The sequence below is a fragment of the Anolis sagrei genome, chromosome 1, assembly GCF_037176765.1.
Source record: "Anolis sagrei isolate rAnoSag1 chromosome 1, rAnoSag1.mat, whole genome shotgun sequence".
Taxonomy (NCBI): domain Eukaryota; kingdom Metazoa; phylum Chordata; class Lepidosauria; order Squamata; family Dactyloidae; genus Anolis; species Anolis sagrei.
The window spans coordinates 202359013-202378255 of record NC_090021.1 but is presented as its reverse complement, the minus strand read 5'-3'; the positions used below and the strand labels follow the sequence as shown (position 1 = coordinate 202378255).

General features: G+C 38.5%; 1 protein-coding gene across 2 annotated transcripts in view; it reads left to right on the top strand.

The window, feature by feature from the left end:
- Positions 1-19243, top strand: part of GPD2 (glycerol-3-phosphate dehydrogenase 2) — an 89349-nt gene that overhangs the window by 21454 nt on the left and 48652 nt on the right. For both annotated transcript variants that reach the window (XM_060777186.2, XM_060777194.2), the window contains exons 2-5: positions 6-116; positions 8731-8902; positions 14011-14135; positions 17444-17541. In XM_060777186.2, coding sequence (XP_060633169.2) covers positions 15-116; positions 8731-8902; positions 14011-14135; positions 17444-17541 — 497 coding nt within the window. In that variant the 5' untranslated portion in view covers positions 6-14. The remainder of the gene's footprint in view (positions 1-5; positions 117-8730; positions 8903-14010; positions 14136-17443; positions 17542-19243) is intronic.

Here is a 19243-nt window from a genome sequence, read left to right as displayed (position 1 = left end):
TCTAGAAATAAAAAATGGCATTTCGAAAGGCAATGAAAGGAACTGTACTCGTTGGGGGCGGTGCTGTAGCAACCGTTTTTGCCCTCTCACAACTTTCTCAATATAGAAAAAAACACGTGAGTAGATTGTTTACTTGTTTTTGATGTGCTGTTGTGCATGTAAGTTGAAACCTCACAATGTGTGGCTCAGTCATTGAAGCCTCTCTCACTTTGCTAGCTATTGCAGTTCCCCAGCAAAACAGGGACATAATTCTATAGTTGGGAATGACTGAACTTAAAAAAGGGGTGGGGAGGGCAGTGGGAGATGGTATTACCTGCTTCTTTTACGGTCTTACATATTCTCCCTGCACCTGGCACATTGAGATATGTTATTCCTGCTGCAAGCCAGAGTATAAAATATATAAGGTGTACCTCAAATAAAAATTACAGCTGACATGATTGTGGGTGCCCATTTACCATATGTATATGTTCTGTCAGGGAGTGGGGTATCTATGGTCCTTGAAATGTTGGCAGTCTTCAGCTCCCATTAATTTTAACATAAACAGTGGTGTGGATTGATGGTAGTTAAAATCCAACAATCTTGGAAGTTCCACACATTTCCCATCTCTGTCCTAGGTGAGTATCATTTTTTGGTCTTTCAGTGTGTTTAAGATAACATATATTTTCTTCTATTTAAAATGGCAGAAAGAGAAAGAAGGCGAAGAATGTTGAGGACCTACAAATGTTTTGTTCTTACTATTGAAGTTTTGGGCAATGTAAATGTACTGTGTTTTCATACAAATTTTTAGTTGTTGATGGGATGCTGTCTGGAGACTAATGTTCTAGGTATGGCTTCTGGAAAAAATGACGGCAAGGGTGTTTGTGGGATATCTGTTCACAGCAGTTGGATCAGTTGATCTGGTCTGTATACGTATTGAACATTCAAGCTTTAAAATTACCTTTTCATAGCTCGTTATGTCAGGAAGAAGTTCCAGTTGTGGGAGATCTGAGGGCTAATTTTCTATTTCAAAAATTGTCTGGCCAGAGAATAATGCCAAAAGAAGACAGACAAACCAACCTATAACAAATTAATTGGAAGGAGCTAGAAGTCTCCTCCTGGTTTTGGGGGAAAAAAAAAAGAAAACCCACATTTTTTGACCCAGGCTTTGTCTTGCAGCCTCTGCTTTCTGGGAGGCTTTCAGTAGCGATAACTCATGTATTTTTGGCTGAGCAAAGACCACTGTGAAGATTTCAAGGGTTACTAAAACAGTCTTGGGATAAGCATAGTTTGAAGCCCTGTTAGTCAAGAGCTATTTCCTATACTAATGATGTAGAAGATGCTTCCATTTTGAAAAATTGGGAGGAATTCCCTATTTATGCATGTGGGGGAGCTGATCTGGGTGTGCCATTCATGACTTGGCTCCATATCTGAGTCATGCACAGCACCTCTGTTGTAGCTTGTGCATGGAACCCTCATGTCCTCACTGAAATGTCTTGTGGTAGCTTTCATAGGGCTCCAAAAGCCCATGACTCTTTTTTTTGATATTCCACCCATGATGCCTTCCTCTCAGGCATGAAATTAGGAGAGAGAACATGATTGTGCTCTTCCAAGTCTGGAGCTTTTGAGTTGTGTAAGGGAATTGTCCCTTACCTCGAATTGCCTCTTATTCAATGCCCATATGCCTTATGAGTCTCCATTTCATGCATTTTTAAGGGAAAGGTTAGCATTTTTCTCTGTATAGCATCGGTAATTATTGTGTTCCTGCTGGTTTGTTGCTTTGAATGAGAGGAAGCCCATTTTTTTCTTTTTCAACTCCTTATGATTTACTCATTTCAACAAATTGGACTATAGAGTGAAGATGTAGTTATCTTTAAAATTCACAATTCATTTTTCAATCCATAGGCAATTGTAGTCAGCATATAATGTGTAAAAAATAGACACAAGTGAGTATTTAGAGATAATCCACACAATACACGTTTGTTCGTAGGTTCTTGTTTCCTAGCTCAAACTGAAGAGTGATTGAAGGCATGTCCTGCTCCTCTTCTCCTCGTCCTTCAGCACAGTTTTATGGTTGCAAATCTTCATCAGAGAAATAGAATTCAAAATGTGGGAGAAAATCATAGTCAACACTTCTCTGTTAAAGCTTGGGGCATACATTTCCCTATTATTCTAAGTTGCACATCCATTGTGTTGCATTGTCCCCTCGTAGCTATTGCCTATCCAGATCCAATATAGGACAGCAGGTGGGATATTACTGGAGGGAGAGATGCAAAGGAGAACATCCCATTTACAGTGTTGACATATCTAAACTGCAGGCATGTCTGGCAGCCGAACTGTCCTCTCTTTAATAATGCCTGCCAATCACACAGATGATGGGGCGAAAGACCTCTGTGTCTGCAAGATGTAAGAAGGGAAGTTGCCCCAAGACGCGCTCTAATTGGCTACCCAGTGCAGGAGGTTCCTAGCTTTTTCTAAATGAGTCTTTTCAACATTCGCTAGCACTAAGAGAGGACATAATTCAATTAGCATGTGTGCAGATTGTATCTTATATTGCCTAGGAACATCCAATTTACTCTCTAACAAGCTGGTTTGCAGTAGCGTGCCATTCATTTCTCTTTTCAGGAAGCCATAGACTGGTTTCTGTCTTACTGTCGTCATCCTAATTTAGATTTTTGCTTTTTAAAACCTTAATTATCAGGACATTTATTCCTCAAAAAAGTGCAGAGATCTGGAAGGTAGGCACTCTGTACAAGTGGTTAGTGTGCTCACATGAGAGTTAAAAGTGTGCAAATTTAGGGTCTACATCTATGAATTCAACTACCCATGGCTTGAAAATATTTTTAAAATTCCAAATAGAAAATCTTTATTTTGGCATGCACCTAGTTCTAAGGCATACACATATCACTCTGCTGATATGTAAACATACCTGCTGTAGCTTTAGGCTCTCTCCAACACTCATTTCAGTTGTTTTATATAAGATACACTATTTTACTACACCATTGTACATAATGGGAATTGAACACCCACTGATATTGGTATTCAGAAACCAAACCCCAGGAGATACCAAGCATTCATAGTACGGTACTCATTTCCCAACATTCCCATATTAACAGAAAAGTTCTGAAGGAAGGCTTTTGCTTCTGTTTGTTAGAAGGAAGGCAAATATCAGTTGTCTTACAGTCTCTAATCATGTTCTAATATGAGCTTCCCTGCTCAGCATACATGAGATAGTAAGGGACTGAGCAGGTGGGAACATTAAGTGTTGGGCTTCCACCCTCTACATGTTTTGCCCACATGTGAGTTGGCTGTGGCTAAGTATTGAACTTCTTGTGAACAAAGTCTTGTTCAGAGTGTTCACCTACACTGTATAATAACACCACATTAAGTCTTCATCCTTCTGTGCCAAAGAGTCCCAGTGGCTCTGCAAATCCCAGGAATCCATAGCATTGAGCCACAGCGGTTAAAGTGGTGTCAAATTGTATTAATTATGCAGTGTAGATACACCATTTTAGTTTTTCTTCCTTCCTTACGATCTTTGATTGGTGTTTCCCAATGCAAGTCTTTTTGGTTCTCATCATTTTCATCTTTTATGATACCTTTCTGTAAAGATACTACCTTGTAAAACATCACAAATCACCACTTTTTATGAACATGCCACTAAAATATAGTCAAATAAAGAGACTTGTGCAAAAGATGGCACCAAATATGAAAATAAGAAGCCAACCTCTTAAAACCAATGCCTTCTGTTAAGCTATAAGGGTAGCAGGATTTGATTTTGGTAAATGAAGTTGGGATTTTTCCCCCTATAGCTGGTCAGAGGGTCACCACTTCTCTCAAGTTAGGGAGCAAGAGAAAGAATGGCAGGGGAAAAGTATGCTGTACAAAATATATGTATTAATGTATTTTTAAACCACCCACTAATTGAAGTCCTCTGGACAACATACAAGGTTCCTTTGTGGAATGGGGCTGATGATGACAGCAAATAGGCAAGGACATCTGTTCAGAGTAGGTGGCAACAGGAAATACTTCATTCTGCCTTGGCTTGAACAGTATGTTATATTATTACTGTCCTGTTTGAGTTAATGATGGCTAGTAATGCTGTTTTATATTGCAGACAGTAGCATGTATTTACTACTTGCATGATTTAAATGTTCTCATAGAATCATCGAGTAGAAAGAGACCCCCAAAGATCATCTGGCCCAATCCCAGTCTGCCAGGCAGGAACACATTATCAAGGTCCTCCCGATAGATGGCATCCAGCCTCTGTTAAAAAATCTCCAGAGAAGACTCCAATAGGCATCCAGGGCTCTTCCAGACCAGCAAAAAATGCAAAAGGAATTGGGATTTTAAATACTAGTTTCTCTTGGGATGGGCCACACAGCTGGCCCAAACCTTGGGATTATACAGAGAGTAGGGTGTCCAGATACTCACCCCTGCTTATCTGAGATCAGTAGGTATGGACAGTGACACTGCCAGCCTCCCCCTCCCTACCCCCCATTTCCCCTGCACTTACCGGGAGAACTCCAATAAGGCCTGAAACCTCCCTCCTTCCATCCCCCCTCCTTTGGAAGAACAGGCTTTGGGTAGAGGAGGGGGGATTTCTGCTCCAAGGCTCCCTATTGGATATTCTGTTGGAGGAAGAGAGGCAAAGGTTTCAGGCCTAGATGGAAGGCTTTCCCTCTAAAAATAGGGGGCAGGAAGGAGTCCAAACAGGAGGGAAGGAAGGTTTACACAGGCATAGAAAAAGATGTGTTTCTCAGGAAGAACCGGGTTGAAAGGGCAACTTTCAAACACGTGTTTTTCAGCCTTTAACTCGATTTCTCGAGTTAAATTTAGCCACCCCACCCACATTTTAACTCGGTTTAACCTGGGTTATAATGCATGTGTGGAAGAGTCCCTAGTTAGTTTATTCCACAGTCTAATAGCTGTTACCGTCAGAAAGTTCTTTCTAATGTTTAGATGGAATCTCTTTTCCTGTAAGACATTTTGTTGTGATATAATCCAGAACTGAAATAGATTTAATTGACATTTAATATACACATGATACTCAGTACTCGAGAGGTACAAGGTATTTTTATCATGACATAAAAGTTAAGTAAACAAAAATAATTGGTTGCTTCTTGTTCAGATAAGTATTCAGCCCCTCCCCTACTAATCACCTTTAAATATAATTACAGCTGTTAAGTCTTTCACTCATATACACATCTGGATTGTACACTTTTGGGCCAGTCCTCAACAGAATTGCTCCTATCTGGTGAACTTGTATAAGGACCATTGGCAAAAAGCGATTTTTATGGATGAACATTTGTGCAGCCAACAAGTGTCAGTTTGTCAGCTTTTTTGTCAATTGAAAATATCGGACTCCTTCACAGCATTCAGTATTGAGTGTGTGTAAAGTGATAAAACATGACTTAAATTCATCTTAGTTCCAGGTTATAACATAACGAAACGTGTCCAAGTCAAAATGTGGAGATGTATACACTTTGAATGGAGACTATCGAATTTCTTAACTTTTCTGGTTGGTGACTGTTTTAGAAGATAGAGATACACGTAATTTTCAGATGTTCTTCCCTTCACGTCATTCTAAATTGTGAGACCTAGGAGGAATCTACACGAGCAGTTTATTAGAGCTGAGACCCTTGCCCATTTCATGTGCATGTATGTGTCAGCTTATAGAATCATACAATCATAGAGTTGGAAGAGACCTCGTGGGCCATTCAGTCCAACCTCCTGCCAAGAAGCAGGCAAATCACATTCAAAGCACCCCTGACAGTTGGAGATCACATTTTATTTTTTAAATCTTTTATGCAAAGTACTTGGATGGTTTTGGCAATTTCCTGCTTTGAAATTTGGCCTGCAAGATGTAATATTCATTTACAGTCTCCTATCTATGTACTAACCAACTTAGGCCCCTTCTACATTGCCATATAAAATCCAGATTATCTGCTTTGAACTGGATTATATGGCAGTGTAGACTCCTATAATCCAGTTCAAAGCAGATAACATCGATTATCTTCTTTGATAATCTGGATTATATAGCAGTGTAGAAAGGGCCCCAGTTTCTGCAGTCAGATGGGATTTGGTGCTTTTGGAATATTTAGTCCACCATAGCCTAGTTCAAAAAAACTATACAATCTTTTATTTGGATATTCCCAGAAGTGTGTCAATATGGAAGATCTATGTATAATCATTAAAGTGACCAGATCAGTAGTTCCAGTTTCCAGTTCAGATGAGCATGTTGAATGGAGAGCAAGGGCTTGGATCCATGCAGAATGTGAACATTACTTTCTTTAGACTGTAACTTCATACGTGGGAGATCCTGTGTAGGATTTCCCAATAGCTAAACAGAAGCCCTTCTATACTGCCATATAATACATTTTTATAGTGCAGTTTAACTGACGCTGGATCTACACTGCCAAATAATGCAGTTGTAGAATGCAGTTTAACTGTATGGAACTGGATTATATGAATCTACACTACAAATAATGCAGTTCAGTGTAGTTAAACTGCATCGAACTGAACTATATGGCAGTGTAGACGTATACTGTATAATGCAATTCAGTGCAGTTAAACTGCATCATGAAACTTCATTTTATGGCATTGTAGATGGGACCAGAATTTTTTAAGGCGTTTTTAGTGCCAGGGTTCAGCTGGAGTGCCTTTGAAGGAAAATGATATAATTCGACAATACAGTGATATAATTGTAATGGTATTTTCTATAACAGGATGGCAGACTTCCTTGGTGGGTTCTGCAGAGTTATTTTTCTCAGACTAGTTCTTGTTCAGGTAACATTGATATATGCTCCATATTACAGTTTGAGGCATGTCTATGTAAAAGTCAACCCCACTGCACCCAGAATTATTCCCAAGTAACCATTACAATCTCGGTCAGGTTTCTGTGACTGTTTTCTTTCAAAGATAAAAATAGGAGAATGTCAATTGGCATATTTAAAGATAGTAATGTGGGAAAATAGTAATGAGTGTAGGCATGAGCTTCATACATCCCTTCCGTGACACTGAAATGTGCCTGAAGTTGCCAGCTGTTCCCCCATGTCTGTCTACTACTATCATTTTCTATAGCAACAGCAAGGTATCATATTCAGCATGCAACATCAATACCGAAGATGGGACTTCTGTGCCAATTCGTTGCCTGTGACTTGGCAGAGTCAGCCAACCTGCAGCTTGGTTTCTGAAAGGCTATTTCAAAATGTTGTTTTTTTTTAATCAAATCATCCCCTCCTATTTATTTCTGCCACTATGGAAGAGTGTGACAAAAATGTACTTCAAATCAACCCATAGAATTCCTTCTCTGTTCTGCTAAAAGGTTAATGGTAAAGCCAGCGTGGTAAAATGTAGGCGTTGATGTTGTTGTTGTTGTAATTATTAATTTAATATAATAATTATGCTGCTTTGAATCTTGTTTAAGAGATGAAAGCTCTCAACATTAAAAGTAGAATTTTAAATACTATATATTTAAATCCTGTAACATATAAATATTACAATAGAATTAAACATTGAATGTTAAAAACAGTTATAATCACACAAAACCATTCAAAACTCATAAAATAATTACAAGAACACATAGCACTCTGGCTCTTTTTTAAAATGTATGTCTTCAGGGGGAGTGTAAAGCTATTTAGCACAAGGTGAAATCCCTATTCCCAAATCTACCTATCTCTGCTCTTGAAGATCATTTTGTGAAAAGTTGTTGCTTTTCCTTTCTTTTCCCTCAGTCAAAACAGAACTTGAAAGTGTGAGGAACATAGGATGAGATTAAAAAGAAGTTTGTCAAGAAACACTATTCTTTCAGAGCGCTTATTTCTATGAATCAGGGTATTTCAAAGGCTGAACATCTCACAAAAAAGAAGCACATTTACCACTTCTGATTCGGGATTAGAATGGAATGCACAGTGTGTGTCTATACAGTGTGTGTGTGTGTGTGTGTTTATTTGTGTTTATTTATTTACATTGGTAGCAGTACTTTTTTTTAAAGCAGGGGGACAGTTCCTAAATACCGTAGACACACAAATAGTTGATTGTCTATAAAAGCTATTGGGGGCAAAGTCTAATTCCTTGTCACAAAAAGTTCTATTGTTGTGAATCACTTGAACACATTCTTCCACAGTGTTTTGTTTCTGTAGTCTTATTACAGACATAAATTATTCAGTTAGGGGAAGATTATTGGTTCCCTTCAGAGCATGACTTGGAAAACCTGGTTTACCATCCAGTCATTAAATAAGCTGTATGATACAAGTGTATTTGTGAATGAGAGAGAAGCAGGAAGAGGATGCCGAGAGAGGACTTGAGACTGAGAAGCAAGCCTGTTTTATTTTGTGGCCTTGCGTGTGAAGCAGTGTGCTGAATAATTAAGGCAGTTGGCAAGGGCCCACTGTACACCAGCTAATTAGTATAATAAGTATTAGAGGCAGATTACAGCCTGTAATGATTACACTGCTAATGTACATTGTGCAGCACACACATACACACACACACACACTGTTAAGGTTTTTATTTCGTTTGCTCCATATTAAAATACATTTCTCAGAGAAAACCTGGTGTTAAGCTGTAGGGAAGACTCAGGTATATACAGCACTAAGAATAATAACAGTTAAATGAGTTTGTGTTAATTCATGAATTTTGAGCAGAGAAGGGTTTTGAACCGGGGACTTCGTAGTTTATATTCCCATCCCTGTAATAATGCAAATCTCAGTACCTTCATCTTTTGACATCTTCCCCTTTTCCTCCTTGCAGAGTCACCTGGTGTCTGTTGAAGCTTCTGAATGTAAACCCTTGCAGATGTATAGATCCCTTCCCACCAGAGAGCATCAACTCCTGGCCCTGCAACAGACCAGTGAATTTGATGTCCTTATCATAGGCGGAGGTGCTACTGGTAGTGGTTGTGCCTTAGATGCGGTTACAAGAGGTGAGTCCAGTATATATGCCTACTGTGTCATAGGTAAATATTCCTTTTCCCCACTGAGTTCTGAATGAATGCTTATATTTATGTATTCGTTTATTCGTTGTATTTACTTTATTTATGCCCCACCTTTCTCCCTGTGGGGACTCAAGGCAGCTAACAAACACACAATCTGATCATAGTTTAAAATAAAGCAAATTAAAAAACAACAAATAGTACCCCCCCCCCCCCCCACAACCTCCCCAGCAGCATGGCCCTCATCCTTTCCCCAATACTTGCTGGCATGGAAAGGTCTTTAATAATAATAATAATAATAATTATTATTATTATTATTATTATTATTTGTATACCACCCTCTCTCCCAAATAGGGCGGTCGGCAAACTACCTCAGTATTTCTTGCGTATGGGATTGTCCAGTTGTACTCATATCACAGTGATTGTGGTCAGGACACACAACAGTTTTTTTTTTTACCATTTATTAGAATACGATTGTTTTGGACAGTTATCTGTTTTAAAAAAACCTTCGATGTCACTCATTGGGAAAGGGATTTACAATCTGATGTTTCTCATTGTGAAAGGGGTTGAAAATTAAGCAGTTTATAATCTGTCTGAAGAAGGAGAGCAGGCAGGATATCAATCATTGGGGAAAGGGTTTAAAATCTGATAGCAGAAAGGGAAAGGGGAAGATGTTATTCTTTGGGAAAGGGGCTGAAATTCTGGCAGCACAAGGAGAGAGTCTTCATGGTGGGAAGGGGTGTAACAGGAGTCAACAGCTGGTTCTCTTGGCAAACATGGGCAGGAGAAGAATAGTAGAAGAAGTGGGGTGAGGAGTTTGAGCTAGTTGAGCAACAACTACAAACTCACAATGAAATGCACTCCCATTGAACAGGAAATACTGGATTCTCATGCATCATGGAAAAAAGTCAGTGTGGCTGCACAGCCAAAACTAAATCAGAGAATTAGAGATGGTTGACAGCCCTCTTACACCAGGGGAAATGTGTGGCCATCTTATTCCAGTATGTGTGATATCTATGGTGCTAACTGGATCACGGTGGGATCATTGCAGACTGTTTTTTTAGTAAGTCTAGACAAGCCCTAAGAAAACCCTATTGAATTCATGAGATTATCATAAGACATCAGACAGCTTGAAGACATGCACATACGCCTTTGCGACTCCTTGTACCTACTTTTCCTTTAATCTTATTTGCTGGTGTTAGTTGCTGTTGGGTTGTTAAGCAGCTGGAGAGGAAATGCACACATCTTAATACTGCTAATAAACAACAAGTGTCATTGCTACCCTGGGTTCTTACAGACAGCATTAAAATGTGGGTTAAAAATGTGGGGTAGAAAATCCCAGAACCTGATGGCAAGTCCACACACAGACCTTTCACACAAACAGATTTCTTATATTTCTCTTCACCCAGTTATAAACTCAAGCTTCGATTAATTTTATAAACATTAGAAGAAAGGAAGAGTTGCAGAGAGTTCTAATTGTAATTGCTTTCCAACTCTGCTTCCATTTAGCCACCTGTATGTCCGTGGCTCTATTTTTTGACAGCCCAATCAGCTGTTTTGGGTTTTTCAAACATGCACGTGCACTGGATCAGTCCACACAGGGGGATCGAAGGAAGTCATATATTTTCCATCACTGCAGGGATATACAGTCATGGGAAGATGCACATTTTTGGGACAGAATCGGGTTATCAGCGCACCTTTTAAATACATGCTTTTCAAGTCTTAACCTGATTTCACCTGCACTTTCCCCAAACATCATTTAGCCAGCCTCCCTCCTTTATCCCAGGTTCTTTTGGGTTTTAGGGTATGTGTAGAAGGGCTCTCCATTTCATTCTACTTCAAATACACAGCTACACTGAGACTCGGGCATCTGCAGAGAAAAAGATCCTATTTGTTCTGTGGCTCCTGGGAAACAGCTCAGAAGAAGACAGTGGCATTGCAGGGAAACATAGCTGTACAAGTATTTATACTTGGGAATACTAATTTATGTCAAAGTTTGTAGAACTGCACAAGAAAACAATGTTTATACAGATCTATAGTTACCCCTTTTTACTGTATGTGTTGATTGTATCAGTAGCTTTTTGAAGTGTGAAATCATCATAGCATTTGCTTAATGAATTGTGTATTGTTGCTCTTCATTCACGGGATTTGCTCTCATATTAAGTTTGATGCTTCACTTAACAAATTCTCCTTTCTCTATGTTTGATACGTTTTTGCCAAATTATTCCTGATTGTATCCATTAATCTTCAGTCACATTTGACAAAAAATAAATTGCTCTGATCTTCTAAAGTTACTGGGAATAATTAGATTTTTTTTTGAGGACATCAAAGTTTAGGGAGTCCAAGAGAGGCTAATGCACTTGTTTACAGTAGACTCTCGCCATAAAGCACAGCAAATTTTATTATAATGCAGGCTAAAAGATACCAGATGTTATTGATCACCTGTGTTTCCTCAGTGAGTATGCATAGTGATATTGTTTCCAACACTTTCTGTAAGAATCCATTGGTAGGTGTTCTCCTTTTTCCGTGTTTCCCTGTTTGCACACTTCTGCTTGGCTAGTATGATATTTACAGGAATACTTCTTAACTTAGTTTTAAAGACTGCTCCACAACTTTAGAGAATAGTCTGTAGCTTTGATTTACTTTTCCCCTAATGAGAGATTACATTTCTAGTTTTCTAGGTGCTTATCTTAATTGGATTTATGTTGTGAATTGCTGCATTTTATGAAACAGATGTAATGGTTTATGTTTGAGTGTCTGTGGCTGATGATCATCTAATAATTCTGATATTTTGCACTGCAATTACTAAGAGAGAAGGAGAGAAAGACATATGAATACATAATACATACATATACAGAGCTGAGAAGACACTTCTGTTATGTTAATAATATTATTAATTTCTGCATCTATTTTATTGTAAGTCAGATCTATTATGTAAAATTATATCAACTGGATATCCCCTGTCCACCCTCCATCTTGTTCCGATACAGAGGAAATCTGTGAGATCTGTGGGGGGACCTACAGTCAGGGAGCAGGGAGGAGACTGATAGGCATGCAGTGGATGGCTTTCACAGTGTTCAACCTTATTTCTCTCATAAATGATACTACCACCACCACTACTACTACTACTACTACTACTACTAAGGCCTTGCCTAAGTACACATCGTTGGTCATTTTTTAAATAGCTAGCACCCCCTTAAATTGGATTAAATCCTTGCAAGGAGTAGTTGACTTTGGTGGATCTTAATCTTATCTAGTCAGCATTTATATTCTTAAAAGTCTGTAGTCACTCTGCAAATTGGCACATATCACTGGACTGTGAGGAAAAGAAAATTAGACGACATAGAGTTAATTGAAAGAAGTCTGCCTCTAAACTAGTGGGAATATATATACAATAAAGCACCTCTACTTTACCTAGATTCCATCCCTCATATGGTAGAAGAAAAATGTGTAGAGGAATGTAATCATTTTTGTTACTATTGTTCAATGTACAAAATAGTCGCTAAGGTGTATTACAGGATAACTAATCCATGTGTTACTAGTGAAAACAGATGGAGGGGTTTTTATTGATTAATTAGCTAGATTTTAATTGATAAAACACTAAATGCATTTTTCATGTTACTGAAATGTTGAAATAGATGTCTTTTTGATATATTGAAGGAACACTAAAATAGCTTTTGTTAACTTAATTTTATTAAGTTAATGATCACTCATTGTTGAATGGAAAGGCCATCTTTTATTTGTCATCTGTATTCCCTTTGCTTTCCCTTTTCCTCTCCCTTTTGCAGTAAAACAAGGGACAGCAGCAAAACAGTGTGGCCCTAAATCTGTTTCCCCTTTGATTTTAAAATGCCCCCATCAGTTTATCTGTTAAAGCTTGAGTTGACAGGTGATTAAACTCATTTTTATTATTTTATTTGAAGCTTTTATCTTAAAAATCACTTTTCAATCTGAAGACTCACTCAGCCCTTCCAATGCTAAAAAAAATGAAAATTAAGACAAATGATGATATGATAGTGAACATGATGTTTTAATTCAGAGTTGTGGTAATAGTTAACACCTTGTGCAGTGGAATCTTGCCCTTTCCCCCATTCTACAGCCCTCCACATGACTTGAATATCTACTCAGAAAGGTTTTGCAGCTTTTTTTTGAGAACCAATACCACTTTGCCATGGGAGGAGCTACGTGGGAATTGATGTTCTTCTGTTTTGACCAACTGAAACAGATCTATCGCTGGAATGATATAGGGTGATTATCTATGAACACTTTATCCTAGGACCAATCCAGAGGGGTTTTGTGGCTCTTACCACCAGCTCCCTGGCCACTGAGGAGGCAGGAGGGAATCCTTACATATGTCCTTCGCTGCTGCAGAGATGGGAAGGAGTCCTGACCACCAGCCATTTTATACCCAGTGATCACCACTACAACAAGAATAGGAGGGGAACAGAAAATGCCATCCTGTGTTCCTGGAATGGCCATGTAAACAGACATGATTGGTTCTGTCTTGAAACCAATGTAAACACTTCACAATAGATTTATGTAAATTTCTAAAACAACCACTAGGTAACAATCAGAAAAATTGATGTTGCCAAATTTTCCAGGACACCGACATTGAGCTAAGGGGACCTCATTTTAGTCAGGACCCACAGTTTGAGAAATAGTGGTATAGGGAATAGTAGGATTTTGTTATATATCTATTCAGAAGTGCATCCCTTTAAGTGGGCCAGATTTCTAAGTTTCTTGCCTTCTCCTTATGTTTTATTTTTTTCCTGAAATATCAGAGGGAAACCCATATGATTTGGTTATTTATAGAAATCTAGGTAAATTTCATACATTTTTCAACTCTTGTGGTTGTTGCTTATATATTCTTATACTCCTTTTTCCCATTTGTGGCCATTTTCATTTATCATATTAAAAAAGAAGAGATTTCCCCGAAGAAGCTGCTTGCAAAAGAGATGGCACTGTGTACTTAAAATACAAATTCATCGATGTTCACAGCAATGTTTCTTGCAATTGTCTCTACCCTAGAGAAAGATCTTTAATGAATTATGTACAAATTGTGTAATTTAAGAAGTTAATTTAGTTTTCTGGTTACACAGGCCTAAAAACAGCCCTTGTAGAAAGAGATGATTTCTCATCAGGGACCAGCAGCAGAAGCACTAAGCTGATCCACGGAGGAGTGAGATATCTTCAGAAGGCCATCATGAAGTTGGATTTTGACCAGGTAATTGTTCTGTGAGAGTAACTATGAAGCCAAAAAAAGGCTTGAGCTCTTTCCTGATATAATTAAATTTGTTCTCCCATTCATGGTTTTTATTATACTCTGAACTTTGAATACATTTGTCATTGGCTCACTGTAGATATTGAGTATAATGCAATGAGAAAGACAAAAGGGTAGTTGATATATGAATTGTGATAAATTTTAAATCTTACAATTTCCCTAGCACTCCCAAATGGCACATGGTATACATTTAAAAAAATGTTGCTGCTTTTCATAGAGCTTATAACATCATGATAAGTAGAATATGGAGACAAGTGGAGAGAAATGAGCTGTGTGTGTGTGGGGGGGGGGGGGGCTGAGGAAAAATTTGAAGCATCCTTTTAAAATGCAACATTACTAGCAACCCACATTTTAAATTATGTACATAAAATTCTGTTTCCCATTCAACTGAACCTGGATTTCATAGTTTAGTCAAAATGGATATCTTAATATCCATTGATCTGTTGGCAGAATGAGAATACAGCAGGGCCCCAGTATCCATGGGGGTGCATTCCTGGACCACAGATAATAGCAGACCCTATTGAAATGAAGGACTTCTGCCTCAAGGATTCCATAGAGCTGTGCTGAAATGCCTACCAAATACCCAGTGAAGAAGCAACTGGAGAGAAGTCCCACAGATATCAGGACCACACTGTATTTTTTTCTATCAGGCTAAGTTTCTGAAGGCTGGATCTTTTTAAAAATCAGCAATAGTGACAGTCATTAAGAGACACTGATCAGTCCTTGTAGGGCCATACATTTTATTCTATCCAAATATGTTGATCAGATGCAATTTGCAGAGGCAGAGAGTTTCTGTGGTCCCAAAGAAAGTTCTAAAACTTCTTTATTTTGCAGTTTTTAAGAATCTAACTCTATTACTGTAACTTTTTGTGCTATGCTATTAATATAATATACTGTAACTACATATAACTTGTAAGCTGCTCTGAGTCCCCTTTAGAGTGAGAAGGGCAGCATATAAATGCCATGAATAAATAGATAGATAGATAAATAAATAAATAAAAACTTTGTTAGCACTGAAAGGGAATACAAAAAGTTGTGTCTGGTTCTGTCCACAATAAATTTATTAGTGAAGAAGCCAATGATAGGCAGCACTCCTGAACCTTGCAATCTTCTATGTGTTGAGGGCTTTAGCTAGGCTGGTCCCTGTAGCTGTCCATGTGGCTTGTTGTTGATGATGAAGATGATGATTTCTTACTTTCCTTTCATCATTGATCAAGACAAGATAAAACAACAAAAACGCGTTGTGTTGAGATCACTGCATGTTGTAGCTAGCATTTATCATTGAGATGATAAATGAAACAAAGAGAGCATCATTCCATGATGAAGAATATTTCTAGCTGCATTGAACTGGTAGTTGGAACAGCTCTTGTGTAATTTTGGCAGAAGATGACAGAACAGTTAAGTGGGATGCTTCAGTTTCTTAATTGAAGTATGCTGTAAAAATGAAGGGAGAAAATCAGTAATAAAGAAACCTTAGGGCCCTTTCAGATATAGCTAAATCCTGGGAGGAACTGGGATTTTAATTTCCAGTTCCTCTCAGGATTTAGTCCCCACTACCAACCCAAACCCCAGGCTTTCCCTTTTGGGTGGTGGCTGTATGTCCTCCCAGATCAATCTCTGGACATCAAGCCCCCCCCCCCCCCGTCCTCCAAATTACCCGAGGGGCCTGCTGGTAGTGTAGGCCCTTCCGGAGGGGGGAGGAGGGGGGAGGAGGAACACATCATTTTTGTTTGCCAGGAGAACTCTCAATTTTGGGGGGGGGGAATGGGGGGCTGTGAGGGGAGGGGATAGGTGTCATCCTGCTCCTTCAAGCTCTTTGAGCCCAAAGAATGGGGTTCACTATGGAAATTGAGTCAATCCCACAGGGCCCTCACATGGAAAGATCTGGACCTTATCATAAGGTTCTAGTCTTTCCAGGTGTTTCATAAATCCGGAGCAAACTGGGAAATCCCAGTTTTCTCTGAATCAATTTTGTTTTACCTGAGATGTCATTTGGACACCTCAGTTAAAACTGAGATGGGTCCCATTTTGGGCCTGTCTGAAAGGGCCTTCAGATTACTTATTGGTTAAGATAATGGAATGATATATGTTGAAGACATCAAGATTTACAGTTTTGAATATTTTGTAATGTTTACACATAGATTGTATTTCATTTGATTATAAGTCAGAATATTATTGTAGTAGATATCAAAAGTTATACCCTTAATGGGTTACCCCAAATTGGGAAATTGTAAAAAAGGATAGATACTAGTAAATAAATATGGTAAAATAAATATCAATATTTCTCACTTCAGTCTACAGCTTTGATATGCTATTTTTTTTATTTGCAAGAAAAGTACTAATCAATTTGTCTTAGGCTGGTTCCACACATACATTAAACCTGTTTCGGAGCAGGATGAAGAAACCTGCTCTGAAGCAAGTTTAAGGGAGAAAAAATGGGCTTTACTTGTTGGCTGTCCACATGCCATCCTGGATATTTTCAGGATGGCATCTGTTTATCGAACCCCCTTCACAAATAAACCCTTAAAATTAAAAGGAAACTTACCTGGAGCCATTAGACTTGTTTAACTGCCTGATGGAACATACCAATGACATGTGAAAAGACAGGGAGAGCCAGGAGTGATCCCCCACCCATCTTCTTGTGCGCCATTGATATGTTCCATCAGGCAGGAAGACAGGTCTACCGACTCCTAATAAGTTTCTTTTTAACTTTTAAGTGTTTTTAGGGGGTTTAGGGAAGGAGTTGGGGTGCATCTAACCTCTGGGCTCCAGGAGTCCAGAAGGTGTGAGATGGGTCTATGGACAGGTCCCAGTGTATTCCCAGGACTACCCATGGGCCTGTCCCCACAGGGTCCATAGCCCATTAGACCCGGTCCTTTCAATGGGCTATTAAATTAATTCAAGATAAAGCAGGGTTTTACTTCTTTGTCTCAAATTAATCCTCTTTTAATGGAGGCATTGTTTGGATGCCTCCAGTAAAAGTGCGAGAGGGCCTGGGATATTGGCCCTGTCTGGATGGGCCCTGAATTAATATTGTAAACATCTAGTTCATACATAGTTCATAGGCTCTGTAATATTATTACAATATGATAAAAAGGTGATTTGTTTTGTTCAAGGAATTTTTTCCATATTCTGCAAAGACCTTTCTGCGAAATCCCAATTTTGTAGAAAAGTGTTTTTGAAGAAATTGTGTCGAGCTGAGTAGCCTTGTACAGAGGTATGCTGAAAATGGATTATGTATTGTTTTGTAGTACAGAATGGTGAAAGAAGCTCTCCATGAACGTGCCAACTTGCTTGAAATTGCACCTCATCTATCTTCTCCTCTGCCGATTATGCTTCCCGTTTACAAGTAAGTCATCCAAAGTTTGTTGTATATTACCTGCACATAGGAGTATTACATTTGAAAACCTTTGTCACTAGGAATTTATGTCACATGTTGCTGTCTAACTGCGTTTTTCACAGGTTTTATTGTTGATTTTGTGGTGGTGAAAAGGTTGTCATTTCCTGGTGGAAGTGTGAAGTGTCAACTCCTTGAACACAAATTCCAGAAATGTACCCCTGTTAGTCTGTTACAATAGATGCAGACAGAATCATGTGGCCCTGTAAACACCACAGATGGATTATAGTGGCACAAACCAAGACTACTGCAGCATTGAAATGCTTCAGATGAAGTTTCGATTTAGAAATGAGCTTCAGAGTTGACAGTGGCTTCCTCCATGGATACTGTACACAAGTGGCAACAAAACATCTAAGTAAATGTGTGCTTATTTTTAAAGGTGATGTTTAATTTCAAGATGTAAGCAATTTCAAAATTGTATGAAAGTGCAGACAGGTTATATGCATTTTTGGATGTTGTCTTCCTTCTTTGCTTCTCAGTAACATATATAAATAGGTCTGTCTGTCTATCTATGTCAGTGGTTCTCAACCTATGGCTCCCCAGATGTTTTGGCCTTCAACTCTCAAAAATCTTAACAGCTGGTAAACTGACTGGGATTTCTGGGAGTTGTAGGCCAAAACACTTGGGGACCTACAGGCTGAGATCTACTAGTCTGTGTAGTCAGGTTAGTGCTTTGGTTAAATAGCCAGCAAGTTCACAGCTGATATAAGGCTTTATATATGCAATTGTGCAATGTAAAAGATGTTGAGCTACAATTTGTGGTTGTGTTTCATATCCAAAGCCAGTTGTGAAAAGAGAATTTCACTGCAACAACATGGGAAGTATTTGTGAATCAGGTTTCACTTTGAACAGACTGAGCAAATTTTTATATGAATAACTTGCGACTACCCAATTTAGTGCAAACATGAGATTGGTTTTTTTTTATTTAAAAAAATCTCTCTGTGATTGTGTTTTCTTTGTTAACTTCTAAGGCTGTTTTCCCGTCTCCCTAGCACAACAAAGAGTAGAAGTATTGCAGTTTGACTGCATTTTAACTGCCATTCTATGTAATCCTGGAATTCGTAGTTTGGTGATGAACTCTTTGGCAGAGTGTAATATTACAACTTTCATGATTTCATAGCATTGAGCCATAACAATTAAAATGGTGTCAAACTTCATTAATTCTACAGTTTATATGCATCCTGAGTTATATAGGTCTAAGACTTCTACAGGTTGAGCATCCCTTATCTAAAATGCTCAGGATTAGAAAAGTTTTGAATTTTAGATTTTTCTTGATTTTGGAATACCTGCATTTGCATATACAGTATGTATAAATGTAATGAGATATCTTGGAGCTGAGACTTAAAACTAAACATGATATTAATTTAAGTTTGATGTACATCTTAAATGCTGGAAGTAATTTTATATAATATTCTTAATAATCTTGTGCATGAAACACAGTTTTTGTACATTGATCTATTAGAAAGCAAAAGTATTAAAATCCATGTAGATTTTGGAATATTTTCTGTTTAGGTATTCTGGTTGAGGGGTGCTCAGCTTTCATAGGCATAAAACCTCCTTTCTTTCTCTGCTCCCAGAAACCCTGCTGCCTATTAGTACACCAGAGCTGATTCAGGGTTTTGTTTCTTTTGGGGGGGGGGGGGGGAGAGGGTTG